At 46.8% G+C, this 21,106-nt stretch overlaps 1 protein-coding gene across 1 annotated transcript in view; it reads left to right on the forward strand.

Annotated features, from left to right (window-relative positions):
* slc27a4 (solute carrier family 27 member 4) overlaps positions 1-20,865 on the forward strand; it is a 35,023-nt gene extending 14,158 nt beyond the window's left edge. The window contains exons 3-13 of the mRNA XM_029628281.2: positions 4,475-4,869; positions 9,690-9,848; positions 10,155-10,224; positions 13,913-14,004; positions 14,396-14,505; positions 15,150-15,359; positions 16,101-16,227; positions 16,589-16,726; positions 17,034-17,198; positions 19,484-19,630; positions 19,856-20,865. Coding sequence (XP_029484141.1) covers positions 4,475-4,869; positions 9,690-9,848; positions 10,155-10,224; positions 13,913-14,004; positions 14,396-14,505; positions 15,150-15,359; positions 16,101-16,227; positions 16,589-16,726; positions 17,034-17,198; positions 19,484-19,630; positions 19,856-20,013 — 1,771 coding nt within the window. The 3' untranslated portion in view covers positions 20,014-20,865. The remainder of the gene's footprint in view (positions 1-4,474; positions 4,870-9,689; positions 9,849-10,154; positions 10,225-13,912; positions 14,005-14,395; positions 14,506-15,149; positions 15,360-16,100; positions 16,228-16,588; positions 16,727-17,033; positions 17,199-19,483; positions 19,631-19,855) is intronic.
* Positions 20,866-21,106: the final 241 nt, after the last annotated feature.

The raw sequence follows: 21,106 nt of genomic DNA on the forward strand, positions 1-21,106 counted from the left end.
GGAACACAGACAGGCATAGCGAGTAACGCATGTTACAGCATTAGCATGTCACCGAGAACACCAGCGCATAGCTTGTGCACGGCAGCCATCAGAGTATGTGTGCGTTAACCTGGTTGACTAATAGACCACCATTTAGTTTTCATTAGGATCCCCATTAGCTGATGCCAAGGCGCTACTCTTCCTGGGGTCCAAACAGGAATGAAACAAGAAACAACACACCACAGCAATAATCTACATCATAAACGCAACAAAACATCACACAATACATTGTGCACTATACAAATGTACAATGCACCATCATTGCCATTACACTATATGTGTGTGTGTGTGTGTGTGTGTGTGTCACAGCTATATTAAGGTACGGTGATGAATCAAATTGGTGCAATATCAGCTGATGCAACACTCGTGTTTCCTGTATGAGCCTTTTGCTCTTTATTTCAGACAGGAAACCATTTATTAGACGATGACAATACATGCAGCAACATTAGCAGTGGAGCTCGGCTCTGCTCCTTCAGGGCAGCTCACTGCATGTCCGATATAATAATAACAGGCAGATATCAAGGTATGCTATACCAATCCCCAAAACAGACAATGGACTATGTGCACGGCAGGCGCACGCCACCAAGAGCTTTTAAGATCACCTATGTAATATGGTTGCTACTGCATATGTGTGACGTGAAGGATAAACTACGTGTAAGCTACAGCAGGCACACCGTACTCAGATAGCTTCTCAGAAAACCACGAGTCGGCTTGTTGGCCATATACCACACCCCCTCGGGCCTTATTGCTTCATTGCAGAGAATGCAAAAGAGTGTGCAAAGCTGTCATCAAGGCAAAGGGTGGCTACTTTGAAGAATCTAGAATGTATTTTGATCTGTTTAACACTGCTTTTTTTGTTGTTGGTTACTACGTGATTCTATATGCGTTATATCCTGGTTTTGATGTCTTCACTATTATTCTACAGTGTAGAAAATGGTACACATCAAGAAAAACCCTGGAATGAGTAGGTGTGTCCAAACTTTTGACTGGTACTGTATATAGTAGTATTTATATGCAGTAAAAGAGAAGCGACGTAGCTATTAGACCCCAGGGCTGAGAGTAAATAACACGATTAGCCATTACTGCAGTAACTCATCTAGGCTTCCACAATCTCTGTTCGTAAGCAGCAGAGGCCAATGATCTTGAGGTTAAGATGGGACCCATTGAGAGGCAGTAGCAGCGTCCATGCTGGAGTGGGCTGTCTGTAGCTCAGAGCTCGCTCTCAACGCTGGTCGAAGGAACCGGAGCCACGATGAGTTGCAGTATCTTGTCATTTTTGCTAGCATCATTGTTCGACAGGGGTTCGCCAGGTGCAGCCCGTGGTCAGCATGCAGTTAGCATAACATGAACGAGAGGACAAAGGCAGTGTTAATTCTAGTGATGACAACTGATGTTCCATTGCTAGTCTTACATTTTTGGAGTGTATGAGAATACAATTAACATGGGAGTGGTCATAAGCGGCCAGAACTTGAGAGATCATACAAGATTTAAAGGGATGGAACATATGGTGTACTTCGGAATGACGAACCCATAAAAGCCATCACACAGACCGCCTCTGGAAAAGCGTCAGTGTAAACCCAACACCATTGCTTTAACGTCAAAGTCAAACTTGTGTTCTAATGAGAGACGAGAGATACTCTTTGATATACACGATGGTCGCTTCTTCGTAGGCCATGAAGAGGAGGTGGTCAGATGTTATTCCCGAGCAGACTACACACGGAAGGGTCCTGACACCTAAAATCAACTGAAACCCTGCTATCGGACAGTTGGTGAGGAAGGCGGCATTCGCCTGAATGAGATTTCTAAAAGGAAACGACACAAGGCGGGAACCAGATGCAGACACAGGAGGCAGATGGTTTGAGCTCTGTTTATTATAGTCCAAGGGATAGACAGAAGGCAGGCCGGGGACAGGCAAGGGTTCATAGCCAGGGCAGAGTCCAAAAGGGTACAGGGCGGCAGGCAGGCTCGAGGTCAGGGGCAGGCAGAGTGGTCAGGCAGGCTCGAGGTCAGGGGCAGGCTCGAGGTCAGGGGCAGGCAGAGTGGTCAGGGGCAGGCAGAGTGGTCAGGCAGGCTCGAGGTCAGGGGCGGGCAGAGTGGTCAGGCAGGCTCGAGGTCAGGGGCGGGCAGAGTGGTCTGGCAGGCTCGAGGTCAGGGGCGGGCAGAGTGGTCAGGCAGGCTCGAGGTCAGGGGCGGGCAGAGTGGTCAGGCAGGCTCGAGGTCAGGGACGGGCAGAGTGGTCAGGCAGGCTCGAGGTCAGGGACGGGCAGAGTGGTCAGGCAGGCTCGAGGTCAGGGACGGGCAGAGTGGTCAGGCAGGCTCGAGGTCAGGGACGGGCAGAGTGGTCAGGCAGGCTCGAGGTCAGGGACGGGCAGAGTGGTCAGGCAGGCTCGAGGTCAGGGGCGGGTAGAGTGGTAAGGCATGCTCGAGGTCAGGGACGGGCAGAGTGGTCAGGCAGGCTCGAGGTCAGGGGCGGGCAGAGTGGTCAGGCAGGCTCGAGGTCAGGGACGGGCAGAGTGGTCAGGCAGGCTCGAGGTCAGGGACGGGCAGAGTGGTCAGGCAGGCTCGAGGTCAGGGACGGGCAGAGTGGTCAGGCAGGCTCGAGGTCAGGGACGGGCAGAGTGGTCAGGCAGGCTCGAGGTCAGGGACGGGCAGAGTGGTCAGGCAGGCTCGAGGTCAGGGACGGGCAGAGTGGTCAGGCAGGCTCGAGGTCAGGGACGGGCAGAGTGGTCAGGCAGGCTCGAGGTCAGGGACGGGCAGAGTGGTCAGGGGCAGGCAGAGTGGTCAGGCAGGCTCGAGGTCAGGGGCGGGCAGAGTGGTCAGGCAGGCTCGAGGTCAGGGGCGGGCAGAGTGGTCTGGCAGGCTCGAGGTCAGGGGCGGGCAGAGTGGTCAGGCAGGCTCGAGGTCAGGGGCGGGCAGAGTGGTCAGGCAGGCTCGAGGTCAGGGACGGGCAGAGTGGTCAGGCAGGCTCGAGGTCAGGGACGGGCAGAGTCAGGTCAGGCAGGCTCGAGGTCAGGGACGGGCAGAGTGGTCAGGCAGGCTCGAGGTCAGGGACGGGCAGAGTGGTCAGGCAGGCTCGAGGTCAGGGACGGGCAGAGTGGTCAGGCAGGCTCGAGGTCAGGGACGGGGGCAGAGTGGTAAGGCATGCTCGAGGTCAGGGGCGGGTAGAGTGGTAAGGCATGCTCGAGGTCAGGGGCGGGCAGAGTGGTCAGGCAGGCTCGAGGTCAGGGGCGGGCAGAGTGGTCAGGCAGGCTCGAGGTCAGGGGCGGGCAGAGTGGTCAGGCAGGCTCGAGGTCAGGGACGGGCAGAGTGGTCAGGCAGGCTCGAGGTCAGGGACGGGCAGAGTGGTCAGGCAGGCTCGAGGTCAGGGACGGGCAGAGTGGTCAGGCAGGCTCGAGGTCAGGGACGGGCAGAGTGGTCAGGCAGGCTCGAGGTCAGGGGCGGGTAGAGTGGTAAGGCATGCTCGAGGTCAGGGACGGGCAGAGTGGTCAGGCAGGCTCGAGGTCAGGGGCGGGTAGAGTGGTAAGGCATGCTCGAGGTCAGGGACGGGCAGAGTGGTCAGGCAGGCTCGAGGTCAGGGACGGGCAGAGTGGTCAGGCAGGCTCGAGGTCAGGGGCGGGTAGAGTGGTCAGGCAGGCTCGAGGTCAGGGACGGGCAGAGTGGTCAGGCAGGCTCGAGGTCAGGGACAGGCAGAGTGGTCAGGCAGGCCCCGTGTCAGGGCAGGCAAAGATCAAAATCAGGAGGATGAGAAAAAGAGAGACTGGGGAAAAACAGGAGCTGAGAGAGAGAAGTTCTGGTTGACTTGGCAAACAAGATGAACTGGCACAGACCGAAAACACAGGTATAAATGCACAGGGGATCATGGAGAAGATAGGCGACACCTGGAAGGGGGTGGAGACGAGCACAAGGACAGGTGAAACAGATCAGGGTGTGACAACATGGTTATATGACAGAGAACACCGTACAGAGAGAAGAGCTGACATTAGACTGCGGCAGATCTGCACAGCTCAGCCATGACATACCAACATATACTGTGCATCTGGAATGTATTCAGAACCCTTGACTTCTTCCACATTTTCTTACGTTACAGCCAATGCCACAGGCAGCAAAAAAGCAACAAAAAAAAGGCTAATTTATAAAAAATGTAAAACATCGATATTACATTTATTACAAGTATTCAGACCCTTTACTCAGTACTTTGTTGATATGTGTGGAAACGATCCCAATGCATGGTTTACGCATAGATTTGTGCCTACGCGTGACTGATAAATGAGGCCCCTGGTCTTTTGCCTAAATCTTAAGTGTGAATTGTTAGCTTCTATCTGTTATTCAAGAACATTCTGTGCCATTCTGTTCTCTTTAGACTCTTAGCACCTTTGAGCTGTTGTTGTTGTCGTCGTATTCTCACCCTATCCTTCACCTCCTTCCACCCCCACAGTGCAGCGGGCGTCCTCATCAAGGTGAAATGGAACGTCAAGCGTCACCTGCGGGAACGAAATACCCTCCCGAAGATCTTCGCAGAGACCGTGCGTCGCCATGGGGACAAGACAGCGCTCATCTTTGAAGGCACCGGCGAGAAGTGGTCCTTCCGGCAGCTGGACGAGTACTCCAACCGCGTGGCCAACCTGCTGCTCCAGAGGGGCTTCGTGGAAGGGGATGTGGTGGCTCTCTTCATGGAGAGCCGATCCCAGTACGTGGGCCTCTGGCTGGGCATGGCCAAGATTGGTGTGGAGGCGGCCCTGATCAACTTCAACCTGAGGCTGGAGGCCTTGGTGCACTGTGTCACCATTTCCAACGCCAAGGCTGTGGTGTTCGGCAGCGAGCTGACCAAGGGTGAGGAGAGGGGGGGTGGTGGAGGGAGGAGAGGATGGAGGTCTAGGTGAGGAAGTGGGGGGGATGGAGGGAGTGGACGGAAGGAGTGATTGGTTGAGTGACAGGTTGCTGGAATCAGGTGAGGCGGCATTTAATACTCCACTTTTTTAAATTTTATTTAATATAATATATCGACGCAAAGCGTATAAAAGAGGGGCAAAGTACTGCTTTTTTAAACTGTTGCTGCAGGCTCTTTGCATGCCATGACCAATCAGATTCACGGAAATTGCAGGTAGCGCGGACCGGACACAATGCACAAAGCTCAAGGGGCGCTCTCCACTTTTTAACACATCACTCTCGACCACAGGAGGCAGGCGAGGGGAGGACGGCTCATTATAATGGTTGGAATGGAGTGAATGGAATGGTATCAAACACATGGAAACCATTCCATTTATGTCGTTGCAGACATTTCTATGAGCCCGTTCTCCCCAATTAAGGTGCCACTAGCCGCCTGTGCTCCCGACAGACACAAGCAAAAACTCTGAGTTTATATTTTATTAGACCTACAGTTGCATAGGGCAGGACTACACGATGCAAACCTGCATAAAATCAAGCTCAGCCCTGTAACTTGTATTGTCCAATCATGTTGCTTCCTTTGTGTCTGTGTATAGGAACCCCCCGCAAGTCCTTAAAATATCATTCATATGAACAAGTACAAGGTTGCTGCAGTTTGACAGGGTTTTCATCCTCCCCGAGGAGTTTTTCCAGGAGTTTTTTAAAACCGTGTGACCTGATTAGAAAAACTGTGGTCCCATCATAGCCCATATTAAACCTTTTTACAAAAGATGAGTCACGTTATACTGTATGAGGTCCGGAGTTTTACCTGGTTACGTTACCAGATCAGGAAAAACTACTGGGCCCAGCTATTTTTTTTTCTCCCCAAACCACTCTGGGACCTGTGGTGCCACCTCTGACTGAAAGCCTTTGTTTTAAGGAAATTGTATACACCACGGGCTGGTTTTGCAGACAAACAATGCATTCGGAAAGTATTCAGACCCCTTGACTTTTTCCACATTTTGTTAGTTTTAATTCTAAAATTGATTAAATACAACATTTTCCTCATCAGTCTACCTACAATATCCCATATTGACAAAGCAAAACAGTTTTTTAGAAGTGTTTGCAAATATATTAAAAAATGTTAAAAATGAAATACCTTATTGAGATAAGTATTTGCTATGACACTCGAAATTGATATCAGGTGCATCCTGTTTCCATTGATCATCCTTGATGTTTCTAGAACTTGATTGGATTCCACCTGAGGTAAATTCAACTGATTAGACATGATTTGGAAAGGCACACACCTGTCTATATAAGGTCCCACAGTTGACAGTGCATGTCAGAGCAAAAACAAAGCCATGAGGTTGAAGGAATTGTCTGTAGAGCTCTGAGACTGGATTGTGTCAAGGCACAGATCTGGGGAAGGGTATAAAAAAAATCTGCAGCATTGAAGGTCCCCAAAAATAGAGTCCTCCATCATTCTTAAATGGAAGAAGTTTGGAACCATCAATACTCTTCCTAGAGCTGGCCTCCCGGCCAACAATCGGGAGAGAAGGGCCTTAATCAGGGAGGTGATCAAGAATCCACTGTGGAGAAGGGAGAACCTTCCAGAAGGACAACCATCTCTGCAGCACTCCACCAATCAGGCCTTTATGGTAGAGTGGCCAGACGGAAGTCACTCCTTAGTAAAAGGCACATGACAGCCTGCTTGGAGTTTGCCAAAAGACACCTAAAGACTAAACACTAAGATTTAATTATTTGGCCTGAATGCCAAGCGTCACGTCTGGAGGAAACCTGTCACCATCCCTACTGTGAAGCATGGTAGTGGCAGCTTCATGCTGTGGGGGTGTTTTTCAGCGGCAGGTACTGGGAGACTAGTCAGGATCGAGGGAAAGATGAACGGAGCAAAGTACAGAGAAATCTTTGATGAAAACCTGCTCCAGAGCACTTAGGACCTCAGACTGGGGCAGTCTGACAGGACAATGACCCTAAGCAAACAGCCATGAAAACGCAGGAGTGGCTTCGGGACAAATCTCGGAATGTCCTTGAGTGGTCCAGCCAGAGCCCAGACTTAAACCCGATCGAACATCTCTCGAGAGACCTGAAAATAGCTGTGCAGTGACACTCCCCACCCAACCTGACTGCTTGAGAGGATCTGCATAGAAGAATGTGAGAAGCTCCCCAAATACAGGTGTGCCAATCTTGTAGCGTCATACCCAAGACGATTGGAAGATGTAGTCACTGCCAACGGTGCTTCAAAAATGTTCTGAGTAAAGGGTCTGAATACTTACGTAAATGTGATATTTTAGTTTTAAATATTTAACTCTTAAGGATCGTACCCTTTTTTTTGTGGAAATGTGAAATTAATGTCGGAGAATATAACACATTAGATCTGATAAGATAAAACAAACAAAAAAACATGCATTCTTTTTTTTCGTGTTTGAAATGCAAGATAAAGGCTAGGTTTAGGTGTAATTTAGATTTTGGCCACCAGATGGCAGAAGTGTGTGTGCAAAGTTTCAGACTGATCCAGTGAAGAATTTCACTACTGCACAATATTTTGTATCAAGTCTGCCAGGAGTTTGCCCAAATGTGCAGAATTGGTCAATTGATACATTTTCAAGTACCTAACTATAGAGAACATACAAAAATGCTATGTTAAATAAAAAAAATTACACACTCCCAGGAATGTCATTCATGATGGATCATTAGCTTATACACTAACTTTCACACATCTAGATGGCCGGGCGGGGTGGGTGTGGAGCCAGAGACAGCAGTGGGGTCAAACTGTAGACACTCTCCTCAAACAATAGCATGGTATTTGTTCACTGTAATAGCTACTGTTAATTGGACACTACAGTTAGATTAACAATCATTTAAGCTTTCTGCCCATATAAGACATGTCTATCCCTAAACCGGAAAGTTGGTTGTTGTATACAACGTCATTCTAGTCACATTAGCGCACGTTAGCAACAACCTTCCCGGTTTAGGGACACCCATCCCGTAGAGGTTAATAAATTAGGCAAACAATTCTAAAAACCTGTTTTTGATTTGTCATTACGGGGTATTGTTTGTACATTGATGAGGGAAAAACAACAACTTAATACATTTTAGAATAACGCTGTAATGTAACAACATTTTGAAAAAGTCAAGGGGTCTGAATTACTTTCCAAATGCACTGTTGATTACGTCTAGTCCCTAGACTAAAAAGCATGTTCAATAAATGTTGAACATGCTTGATCTGGCTTGATCTGGGTCTGGGAAACTGGCACAGAATGTTCTTGAATTATGCAGTGATAGTTTCCACCTTCACTATTTAGGACCCTAATCTGCATTGTATATGTAAATGGAGTGTTATAATATAGAAGGTTCCAGACAGTTTTCAGTTGTTGTTGCAATTTCACTTGGTTTGAGAAACTTACCCCACCAGCAATTGGACTACCTTAGCCTCATTCTGGAGTTCCAGGGCATCCAAAAACATGAACAAAGGCTCATGAACCAACCAAACGTGTCCTTTTCTTTTGATGCAGATGTTGTACGTATAAAATTGTGTCATACCTAACTTTATCTGCAACGTTATAATCCATTTTGTTGAACTCAAGCTATAATTTCTGCCGCAAGCATATTGCCTTGTACTTCCTCGTTCCTCTCGCTACTGCGCGACACACACATACTGTACACACTTTTATGGTCATTATATGCTGATGTTACTCTGTTCTTTTATTTTACTCTTATTATTATCTATCCTGATACCTAGTCACTTTAGTTTATTGTCCTTCTGAAAGGTGAATTCATCTCCCAGTGTCTGGTGGAAAGCAGACTGAACCAGGTTATCCTCTAGGATCTTGCCTGTGCTTAGCTCCATTCTGTTTATTTTTTTATCCTGTGAAAACTCCCCAGTCCTTAACCATTACAAGCATACCCATAACATGATGCAGCCACCACTTGTTATTATCTATCTATCCTGATGCCTAGTCACTTTACCCTGCTTTCATGTACATATCTACCTCCAATATCTCGTACCCCTGCTCATTGATCTGGTATTGATACTCCCTGTATAAATTGTGTATTTTATTTTATTCCTCTTATGTTAAAATTGTATTATTATTATTTTACTCTGCATCGGTCTGCATTCTCTTGGGAAGGGCTTGTAAGCAAGCATGTCACGGTAAAGTCTATACCCTTTTGTATTCGGCGCGTGTGACAAAAGCAATTTGATTTAATTTGGTTCAGAAGCAGTCTAGCCAGTCCACAACAACGTGTCCACTAGCTAGCTAATATATATATATTTTATTTCAAACTACTACGCTTCCGACGTGTTTACGCGTTCAACATGTCTGCCTACGGTTACGAGGAGGAAGTGTTCTAAATTTGCAGGCCAGCCTTTATTATATTTGAACTGGAAAGGAGCCTCGACAGATGGAGGATGACAGAGAAAGGAGAGAGAGAGAGATGACTAATCTATAGTAAGGACACATGACTATTAACTGTGTAGCGATGTGGAATCCTGTTCAGACTAATGATAAAGCATACAATATATATCAAGTCTTATCTTTTATCCTTTGGTTTATATCAATAAGTCAGGAAACCCTGCATCCCTCTGCGTTTTAAACATGCCAAATGCAGTCAGCATATTTTCCTGCTGAGAGAATGCAGACAGAGTAGGTTTTTATTTGATTTGTGTCTCTGTTTCTGTGAAATTAACTTTTAACTCACTCTCTCCTGTCATTTCTCTCTCTCTTTCTCGGTCTTTCTCTCTCCCACTCCCTCCCTCCGTCGTCCAGCCATGTGTGAGGTACACAGTTCCATGGGGAAGACAGTGCAGATGCTGTGTTCAGGGGACTGGGACCCCAAACAGGTTCCTGTGGGGACAGAGTGCCTGGAGCCTCTTCTGGACGCTGCCCCCACCCACCTGCCCAGCCGCCCAGACCGCTGCTTCACAGGTCAGTCAATCTGTCACTCAAAAAATCCATCCAATCACACTCAGACACTGTAAAAGGAGCCAGACCTGGGCTCAAATAGTTTATTCTTACAAATATTTTGAGCATTTGATTGAACCTGTCTGAAGTGCAGTGTTTCCACTTTTGGGACTATTCCATTGCTTCCATTGCGCTAGCCAGGCAAGATCAATCAAGCCCATAGTTGTACTGATTTGTCCACTGTTTTCTATTGTATTTCTGTTATTTTGACTGTTTTTTCCCTTATTTGTTTTTGTATGTGTTTATTGATTTCTTGTCTCTGTCTTACAGATCGTCTGTTTTACATCTACACATCTGGGACCACTGGGATGCCCAAAGCTGCCATCGTGGTTCACAGCAGGTAGGCACTAAGTAGCTCCTCTTCTCTCTCTCTCTTATTCTCTCTCTCTATTCTCTCTTTTCTCTATTCTCTCTCTCACTCTATTTTCTCTCTCTCTATTCTCTTTTCTCTATTCTCTCTCACTCTATTCTCTCTCTCTCTTATTCTCTCTCTCTCTCTTATTCTCTCTTTTCTCTATTCTCTCTCTCTATTCTCTCTCTCACTCTATTATCTCTCTCTATTCTCTCTCTCACTCACTCCCTCTCTTTGTTTCTTGTCTTTCTCTACACTATCTCTCAGGAGCTCCTTTTCAAAGAGGAGTGTTTGTATAAAGAGGAGTGCTCTATCTATCTATCTATCTATCTATCTATCTATCTATCTATCTATCTATCTATCTATCTATCTATCTATCTATCTATCTATCTATCTATCTATCATGACTTCAGGAAGTATTACTGCCCCTTGACTTATTGCACATTTTGTTGTGTTACAGCCTGAATTTAAAAAATGTATAGATGTATTTTCTCACCCGTCTACACACGATACCACACATAATGACAAGGTGAAAACATGTGTTTATAAGATTTTAGCACATTTATTGAAAATTAAATACAGTAATATGTCATTTACATAAGTATTCCCACCCCCGAGTCAATACTTTGTAGAAGCACCTTTTGGAAGTGATTACAGCTGCGTCTTCCTGGGTAAGTCTTTAAGAGATTTTCTCACCTGGATTGTGCAACATTTGCTTATTATTATTTTCAAAATTCTTCAAGCTCTGTCAAATTGGTTGTTTATCATTGCTAGACTGACATTTTCAGGTCTTGCTATAGATTTTCAAGTAGATTTAAGTCAAAACTGGTAACTCGGCCACATTCACTGCCTTCTTGGTAAGCGCCTCCAGTGTAGATTTTGCCTTGTGTTTTAGGTTAATGTCCTGCTGAAAGATGAATTAATCTCCCCATGTCTGGTGGAAAGCAGACTGAACCAGTTTTTCCTCTAGGATTTTGCCCGTGCTTAGCTCAATTTTTTTATCCTGAAAAACTCCCCAGTCCTTAACGATTACAAGCATACCCATAACATGATGCAGCCACCACTTTGCTTGATAATGTGGAAAGTGGTACTCAACAATTTGTATTCAGGACAAAAAGGGAACTGCTTTGCCCATGCAGTATTACTTTAGTGCTTTGTTGCAAACAGGATGCATGTTCTGGATTTCTAAAAACGTTGTACAGGCTTCCTTATTTTTACTCAGTCAATTAGGTTAGTATTGTGGAGTAACTACAATGTTGTTGATCCATCCTCAGTTTTCTTCTATCACATCCATTAAACTCTGTAACAGTTTTAAAGTCACCACTGGTGTCATGATCAAATCCCTGAACGGTTTCCTTCCTCTCCAGCAACTGAGTTAGGAAGGATGCCTGTATGGTTGCAGTGCCTTGGTGTATTGATCCAAAGTGTAATGAATAACTTCACCATGCTCAAAGGGATATTCAATGTACGCTTTTTAAATGTGTACCCATCTGTCAATAGGAGCCCTTCTTTGCGAGTCATTGGAAAACCTCCCGGGTCTTTGTGGTTGAATCTGTGTTTGAAATTCACTGTTCGACTGAGGGACCTTGTGTGGGGTACAGAGATGAGGACGTCATTCTAAAAATCATGTTAAGCACAAGTATTGCACAGAGTCCATGCAACTTATGATGTGAATTGTTAAGCACATTTTAACTCCTGAACTTATTTCGTTTTGCGATAACAAAGGCGTTGAACACTTATTGACCCAAGACATGTCAGCTTTTCATTTTTCATTCATTTGTAAAACTTTCGGAAAACATATTTCCACTTTTGACATTGTGGGTTATTGTGTGTAGGCCAGTGACGACAAATCTCAATTGAATCCATTTTCAATTCAGACTTGTAACAAAAACAAAATGTGGAAAAAGTCAAGGTGTAAATACTTTCTGAAGGCACTGGATCTCTCTCTTTCACTCCATCCCTCCTTCCCCCTCTTCTAACTGTCTCTCTCTTTCACTCCATCCCTCCTTCCCCCTCTTCTAACTGGATCTCTCTTTCACTCCATCCCTCCTTCCCCCTCTTCTAACTGGATCTCTCTTTCACTCCATCCCTCCTTCCCCCTCTTCTAACTGTCTCTCTCTTTCACTCCTTCCCCCTCTTCTAACTGTCTCTCTTTCTTTTCACTCCTTCCCCTCTTTTCTAACTGTCTCTCTCTTTCACTCCTTCCCCTCTTCTAACTGTCTCTCTCTTTCACTCCTTCCTTTCCTCTCCCTCTAACTGTCTCTCTTTTCATCCCTCCTTCCCCTCCTTCCCCTTTCCTCCTTTCCCTCCTTCTTCTAACTGTCTCTCTCTTTCACTCCTTCCCCTTTTCTCTTCTAACTGTCTCTCTCTCTTTCACTCCTTCCCCTTTCTAACTGTCTAACTGTCTCTCTCTTTCACTCCTTCCCCCTCTTCTGTCTCTCTCTTTCACTCCTTCCCCCTCTTTCTAACTGTCTCTCTCTTTCACTCCTTTCCCCTCTTCTAACTGTCTCTCTTTCTTCCCTCACTCCTTCCCCCCATCTTCTAACTGTCTCTCTCTTTCACTCCCCTTCTAACTGTCTCCTTTTCCCCTCTTCTAACTGTCCCCCTCTTCTAACTGTCTCTCCTTCACTCCTTCCCCCTTCTTCTAACTGTCTCTCTCTTTCACTCCTTCCCTCCTTCCCCCTCTTCTTCTAACTGTCTCTCTCTTTCACTCCATCCCTCCTCTTCTAACTGTTTCTCTTTCACCCTCCATCCCTCCTTCTAACTGTCTCTCTCTTTTTCACTCCTTCCCTTTCTCTTCTAACTCTCTCTCTCCATCTTTTCACTCCATCCTTCTAACTCTCTCTCTCTTTCACTCCATCCCTCCTTCTAACTGGATCTCTCTTTCACTCAATCCCTCCTTTCCCCTCTTCTAACTGTCTCTCTCTTTCACTCCTTCCCCCTCTTCTAACTGTCTCTCTCTTTCACTCCTTCCCCCTCTTCTAACTGTCTCTCTCTTTCACTCCTTCCCCCTCTTCTAACTCTCTCTCTTCACTCCTTCCCCTGTCTCTCTTCTAACTGTCTCTCTCTTTCACTCCTTCCCCTCTTCTAACTGTCTCTCTCTTTCACTCCTTCCCCCTCTTCTAACTGTCTCTCTCTTTCACTCCTTCCCCCTCTTCTAACTGTCTCTCTCTTTCACTCCTTCCCCCTCTTCTAACTGTCTCTCTCTTTCACTCCATCCCCCTCTTCTAACTGTCTCTCTCTTTCACTCCATCCCTCCTTCTAACTGTCTCTCTCTTTCACTCCATCCCTCCTTCTAACTGTCTCTCTCTTTCACTCCATCCCTCCTTTCTAACTGTCTCTCTCTTTCACTCCATCCCTCCTTCTAACTGTCTCTCTCTTTCACTCCATCCCTCCTTCTAACTGTCTCTCTCTTTCACCCTCCATCCCTCCTTCCCTAACTGTCTCTCTTTTCACTCCATCCCTCCTTCTAACTGTCTCTCTCTTTCACTCCATCCCTCCTTCTAACTGTCTCTCTCTTTCACTCCACCCCTCCTTCTAACTGTCTCTCTCTTTCACTCCACCCCTCCTTCTAACTGTCTCTCTCTTTCACTCCACCCCTCCTTCTAACTGTCTCTCTCTTTCACTCCACCCCTCCTAACTGGATCTCTCTCTCTCTCCCACCTGTGCTTGACAGGTACTACCGCATGGCAGCGTTGGTATACTATGGCTTCGGGATGACGTCTGATGACGTGATGTACGATTGCCTTCCACTCTACCACTCTGCAGGTAACAGTGCTGTGTGTGTGTGTGGCTGCGGGTGTGTGTGTGGGTGCGGGTATGTGTGTGTCTGCACATGCCTGTACTTGTCTGTGTACGTGCATGCGTAGGGGGCGAGTGTGTGCTTGAGAGGGTGAAGCTAAATTTGTGTGCGTGCGTGCAAGCGTGTGTGTGCGTGTCAGTCACAGCCGCGGAAAGTAGGGGTGCTGAGTTCGCTGCAGCCTCGCCTGAAAAATCAGACTAAAAACAAATTCTCAGAACTACTCTTTTTTTTAATGAATAGCGCAGGCAAAATAAAAACAAATTCAGCATCGCCCACCCAGCAAACTACTTTCTGTGTGTGTGTGTGTGTGTGTGTGGGTTACCTCTGAAACACTAAACACATACATATGTTGCCCAGGTAACATAGTCGGAGTGGGGCAGTGCCTGATCCATGGCATGACAGTGGTCATCAAGAAGAAGTTCTCTGCCTCCCGGTTCTGGGATGACTGTGCCAAGTACAACTGCACGGTGAGCCACACACACACACTCCGCATGGTGAGCTATCTAACTCCGTAGCCGAATGAGTACAGAGTAGCTCAGAGACTGGAGGATAAATCTGTACAGAAAAGGAAAGTGGGGATCAGTAGAGACTGAGAGGAGATACTGTACATGTTTTGGGTTAGTTTGGTTTAGAAGGTAGTGTTGTTCATGTATTGTTCCACTGGGCTGACGTTTATCTACAGAAAAGCTCAACGATAGCGCAGGGAGATTTAGCTAACACAACGTGCCATTGGAACACAGGAGGGATGGTTGCTGATAATGGGCCTCTGTGCGCCTATGTAGATATTCCATAGAAATTCTGCCGTTTCCAGCTACAATAGTCATTTACAACATTATCAATGTCTACACTGTATTTCTGATCAATTTGATGTTATTTTAATGGACAAAAGAAGTTGCTTTTCTTTCAAAAACAAGGACCTTTCTAAGTGACCCCAAACTTTTCAACGGTTCTGTAGCTCAAGAAGATTTGTGGAATAATAAAGTAAGGGTGTTAAGAGTGGTGTGTGTGTGGCCAGGTGTTGTAGTTCCTCACTCATACCCCCTCGTCTCGCTGTGCTGGTGATTGATTGATTGATGGATTGACTGACTGACTGATTGACTCTTTTCCCCAGATTGTCCAGTACATCGGGGAGATCTGCCGGTACCTGTTGAACCAGCCAATAAAGGACATAGAGCGGCAACACCGGGTCCGCATGGCGCTGGGTAACGGCCTGCGCCAGTCCATCTGGGAGGAGTTCACCTCTCGCTTCAACGTGCCACAGATAGCAGAGTTCTATGGCGCCACAGAGTGCAACTGCAGCCTAGGCAACTTCGGCAACATGGTGAGGCGTTGAGGAGGACACTTTGGTTCTAGCACAAACCTAGATCTCAGATGATATGGTGTAGCTAGAACTTTTGGCTCTCACGGGGCATGTTCTGGTCTTTTACTATAATATCTAATCCATGGGGATCGACGTCCACTTTGTAACGCTGCCTGGTCTTAATTATATTCTCACGGGGCTCAAAGAACTCACCAGTCTGGTCGTTTATTGTCTGGTATTGAATCGTCAGGAGTCAAAGTACTGTATTAGTTGTCACTCTGAATTTCTCCCATTGATTTGCCTCGTCTGACCTACGTAGCTATAGGCTGTAAGGTTAACAGAGTTTCAGTGCACCGTTTTTCTGTAACAGTAGTAGAATTGGGTTTGACCAGTAGTTAGGGTTGACCAGTAGTTTGGGTTGACCAGTAGTTAAGGGTTGACCAGTAGTTTGGGTTGACCAGTAGTTGTATGTGGTAGTGTTGCCTCTGTTGTCAGACGGTAGCGTAGCGGGTCCAGCAGCCAGATCCTCCCCTTTCATCTACCGCACAACCCTGTAGTGTACCCACTAGATGTTAGTTGGGTTGATGTTACAGTGTGGTAATGTCGTAGTAATGCTATCTATCCACCAGACGGGAGCGTGCGGGTTCAACAGCCAGATCCTCCCCTTTCATCTACCGCACAACCCTGTAGTGTACCCACTAGATGTTAGTTGGGTTGATGTTACAGTGTGGTAATGTCGTAGTAATGCTATCTATCCACCAGACGGGAGCGTGCGGGTTCAACAGCCAGATCCTCCCCTTCATCTACCCCATCAGACTGGTGAAGGTTGACGAAGAGACTATGGAGCTCACTAGAGGGCCCGATGGAGTCTGCATCCCATGCAAGCCTGGTTCGTCCCCGCCCTATACCCATTCAATACCTATTTATAACTTCTTTTTTGTTTTTTTACAGTGGTTGAATATTTAGTTTTGCCCACCTATAAAGTCACATTTTAGTTCACCAATGTATATTAGGAGAAGCAAAACCCAAAGCAAACTGGTGGAATGGACAACCGCACACTGTGTATACTTGGTTAAGTAAACTAAGTAAACATTTGTTAACAAAAGCAGCAAGGTTGCACAAAAGGTCGCTGTGACTAAAATGCTGTGTTTGTTATGTTTGCAGTAGTTGAGTTGGCCAGGCCTGTTGCTTTATGTAATAGACTCTCTGTCTCTCTCTCTCTCTCTCTCTCTCTGTCTCTGTCTGTCTAGGTGAGCCCGGCCAGTTGGTGGGTAGGATAATTCAGAATGATCCCCTGAGAAGGTTTGATGGCTACGTGAACGAAGGAGCCACCACCAAGAAGATCGCTAACAACGTCTTCAAGAAGGGAGACAGCGCCTATCTGTCAGGTAAAAGGCTACTAAACTTAATCATAGATCCCCCTGTCTCTATCAATCAATATCTCGCTCTCTCACGCTGTCTCCTTTTCTCCCTCTTTCTCACTTTCCCCTTTTTTTTCTCTCTCACTCTCTCACTCTCTCACTCACTCTCACTCACTCACTCACTCACACACACACACACACACACACACACACACACACACACACATTCTGAGGTGTTGAGGCATCATGGACCAGTATGGTTACTTGTACTTTACAAACGCACGCACGCATACACACACACATTCTTATGCTTATTACCCCTGTCTCCCTCAAGGCGATGTCCTCATCATGGACCAGTATGGCTACATGTACTTTAAGGACCGTACTGGGGACACGTTCCGCTGGAAGGGAGAGAACGTGTCGACCACGGAAGTGGAGGGGACGTTGAGTCGTCTATTGGACATGAAGGACGTGGTGGTCTACGGAGTCGAGGTCCCAGGTACAGTAACACAGATCTTATATACTGAACAAAAATATAAATGCAACATGTAACAATTTCTAAGATTTTGCTGAGCTACAGTTCATATAAGGAAATCAGTCAGTTGAAATAAATTCATTAGGCCCTAATCTATGGGTTTCACATGACTGGGCAGCGGCACATCCATGGGTGGGCCTGGGAGGGCATAGGACCACACCCTTGGGAATCAGACCCACCCACTGTAGAGCCAGGCCCAGCCAATCAGAATGAGTTTTTCCCCACAAAAGGGCTTTATTACAGACACAAATACTCCTCAGCACCCACCCGCCCCCCTCTGACGATCCTAAGAAGCCAGATGTTGAGGTTCTGGGCTAGTGTGGTTACAAGTGCTCTACAGTTGTTAGGCTGGTTGGACCTACTGCCAAATTCTGTAACACTGACGTTGGAGTCAACTTATGGTAGAGAAATTAACATTATCTGGCAACAGCTCTGGTGGACATTCCTGCAGTCAGCATGCCAATTGCACACTCCCTCAAAACTTGAGACGTCTGTGGCATTGTGTTGTGTTACAAAACGGCACATTTTAGTGACCTTTTATTATACACAGGTGCACCTGTGTAATAATCATGCTGTTTAATCAGCTTCTTGATATGCCACACCTGTCAGGTCGATGGATTATCTTGACAAAGGATAACATGCTCACTAACAGGGATGTACACACATTTGTGCAAAACATTTTGAGAGAAATAAGCTTTTTGTGCATGTGGAACATTTCTGGGATCTTTTATTTCAGATCATGAAACAAGGACCAACACTTTACATGTTGCATTTATATCTTTGTTAATGTTCTAAATGAACCTATTAAAACTCACGGATGCTTAATAAATCTCAAACCAAGTTTATTCCCACACAGCTGCATAAGACAAAATACATAATCACACAAGCGCTGGTATTTAACCCTTTCTCCTATGCCGAGTCTCCTCTTACACATCTGAACAGCCGATTGCATCTCTCTTGCTAGGCAGAACCTTAGTGATATCTGTTCTTCCTCAATTCATTTGACCTCTGACCCCAAAGTGCTCACTCCTCCCCAACTCACGGCTGTCATGTTGACTCGTACCAGACTGTCTATTCTCCTCCCATAGGATCCCTGATGGCTAACAATAACATATCCGGACAGAATGTAAACATCACACATTACCCTCTCTCCCTCAGTGACATGAATAAGTATATTTCATATTCTCAGAACGGTATATATATTTGGGCAGAAGGCAAGGAGAGGTGAGGGGAGTGGTGATTGAAGGGAGATATCTTGCAGCCCGCTGGCTCCACCCCCGAGCCTTATATGAACTTCCTGCCCCAACGAGGCGACCCTGTGGATCTTTAAAGCCATGGAGTGCTTGGGGATAAAAGAAGAAGCGGGCTGCACAAACAGGGAGAGGTGTGCGTGCGATCTATATTACCTGTTGTGACCTGGACTGGCTGATTACCCCCCCCCCCCCCCTATTGAACTGGGTGACGTGGAAACCCCACCCCCTTGATCCCGCTACTATATATATGACCTAAGGATGCTAGACCACCCTAGGTCAGCACGGGTCTTGTTTTCAGCAGTGGGGACATAATCCATGTTACCCTCCCCCCACCTCTTGAGCCTTATAGTTTCCCCACGGAAAGGGTCATAGCTACCCTGGCACTTTTTTAACACACAGCCAAGAGAGCGTATCAATCGATGTTTCTTCTGCATGTGACCAAACAGAATGTGTCAAAGGAGGCACTTTGCCGTTCTACGAGGGGTGTCGGACTGAGTCGCCATGTCGAAATAAAGCACCACGTTAGCTTCAAAGCTTATGTGAAACTCTCCCCAGTTCTGGTGATGGGAGGAGAGGAGGAGAAGAGGAAGAACTGCCGCGCTGTGACTGCCAATGGCGTGTCACGGGTGTGTGCTTTGCTTTGCGCTCTCAAGGATATGTTGATAGTCACGTCTGTCTGCTTGACTGTGCTTTGCCGACCGACCATGTCGCCTACTGGCGGTAATGTGGTGGCGGTGAGCACTGAGCAGCAGACAGGCTTTGGAATGTTTGACCCATGATGTCATCACTAAAGCATGTTTCCCTCTTAAGGCAATTCCAGCCGCCTCTTGGTTGTTACAGCAGATGTGAATGACTGGATCTTTCACTAATTGTATGTACAGGTTGCCCTTTCAAAAGAGTTGTATAACCTCAGTGGTCTTTCCTGGTTAAATCGAGGTTAATTAAATGACCGTACCGTAAAATAAATAAAAGCTTTGGGGTTTTATGTTGTCTCAGGAGCCGAGGGGAAGGCTGGGATGGCTGCTGTAGCAGATCCAGAGAGGTCTACAGACCTGGAAAAGTTTGGGAAGGATCTGGAGAAAGCCCTGCCGCCATACGCACGACCCGTCTTCCTACGCTTCCTCAACGAGGTCAACAAGACAGGTGGGTTCAGTCTGTAGCTGTGTCCCAATGATCTCTCCTTCCTCCCAAAGTGTGCATTTGTTCACTTTGAAATGAAATTACTGGTATAAGAAATGTGGCGGAAACTCCCACTAGCCCATGCCTCCGGCAATCCAATGCTTTTAGATTTGTGGGATGTAGTGAACTAGTGCACACTTCTCTACCGCACTACCACCTCTCCTCTTCTTCCTCACTCTCCTCCTCCAGGCACCTATAAGTTCCAGAAGACAGAGATGCGGCGGGAGGGTTTTGACCCAAGCATCACGTCAAACAAACTGTACTTCCTTGACCCCAGCAGGGGGCGCTATGTGGAGCTGCACCAGGAGCTCTACAGCAGCATCATCTCAGGGAAGCAGAAACTGTAAATGTGACATCTGATCTGGTCACTCTTTGCCCCCCCCCCCCAGCCAATATCCCTAAACCATCCCTATCCACCCCCCCACACACACACACAGAAACCCCTATACCTGAAGTCACTCTCCCTCCCCCAGAAAAACTCTAACTCCCACAACCCCCCTATCTGCTCTCTCTAAGCCCACGCCCTCGTTACCTCAGCAACCAGAAAGGGGCAGCTGGGTCTCATCTGGAACACATGACAAGCCAATCTGACACCCTATCCCATGATACACCTAGAGCGACCTTTGCCCTTTGACCCCTGAGGCACTTCCCCCGACCCTTCACCCCCCCACCCCAGAGCTTCACCTGACCTGGACCAAGAGGAGCGCCCGCTGGAAGGACACAACTTTTTCGCTGAGAGGGGCATGTGGCATGTCTCCAGAATGCAAAAACATAATAACTTACTCCAAATCTAAAAAATAAAATAAAAACTAGTTAGAGGAACATGAACATGGCACAATGAAGGAACGTGAATTGAACAAAGGAAACACTCCTATTGGTCTGTCGAGTTTGTCTGTCTAATGTTGATGAGGTCACTCCATCTGAGGCCCAGCCTGCACAATGCCCAGTCAGTGACCAGTGACTAGAGGCTGTATGTCAGGGGAGGGAGATTCACATGTGGTTGAAACTGGGATCCAACATTGGCAGATCAATAATCAGCCAGCCATAAGGTGATCTGAGAAGAAGCTGTCTATAATATTGAAATATGTCTGCATTACACCAAATATATTTAATTTGTAGAATAGTCTTTAAATATAAAAAATTTAAAAACGATGATGTTTAACATCGAGTTCCTAATAAAATGCAAATCAAAATGCTAATCATGTTATGCCATGTCCACGATTGCGCTCGGCTTTCTCCTGACCTCCCCTTCACTACCTTACGGGGTTCTCCCTCCCCTTCACTACCTTACGGGGTTCTCCCTCCCCTTCACTACCTTACGGGGTTCTCCTCCCCTTCACTACCTTACGGGGTTCTCCTCCCCTTCACTACCTTACGGGGTTCTCCTCCCCTTCACTACCTTACGGGGTTCTCCTCCCCTTCACTACCTTACGGGGTTCT

This window comes from Oncorhynchus nerka, linkage group LG4, assembly GCF_034236695.1.
Source record: "Oncorhynchus nerka isolate Pitt River linkage group LG4, Oner_Uvic_2.0, whole genome shotgun sequence".
Lineage (NCBI taxonomy): Eukaryota > Metazoa > Chordata > Actinopteri > Salmoniformes > Salmonidae > Oncorhynchus > Oncorhynchus nerka.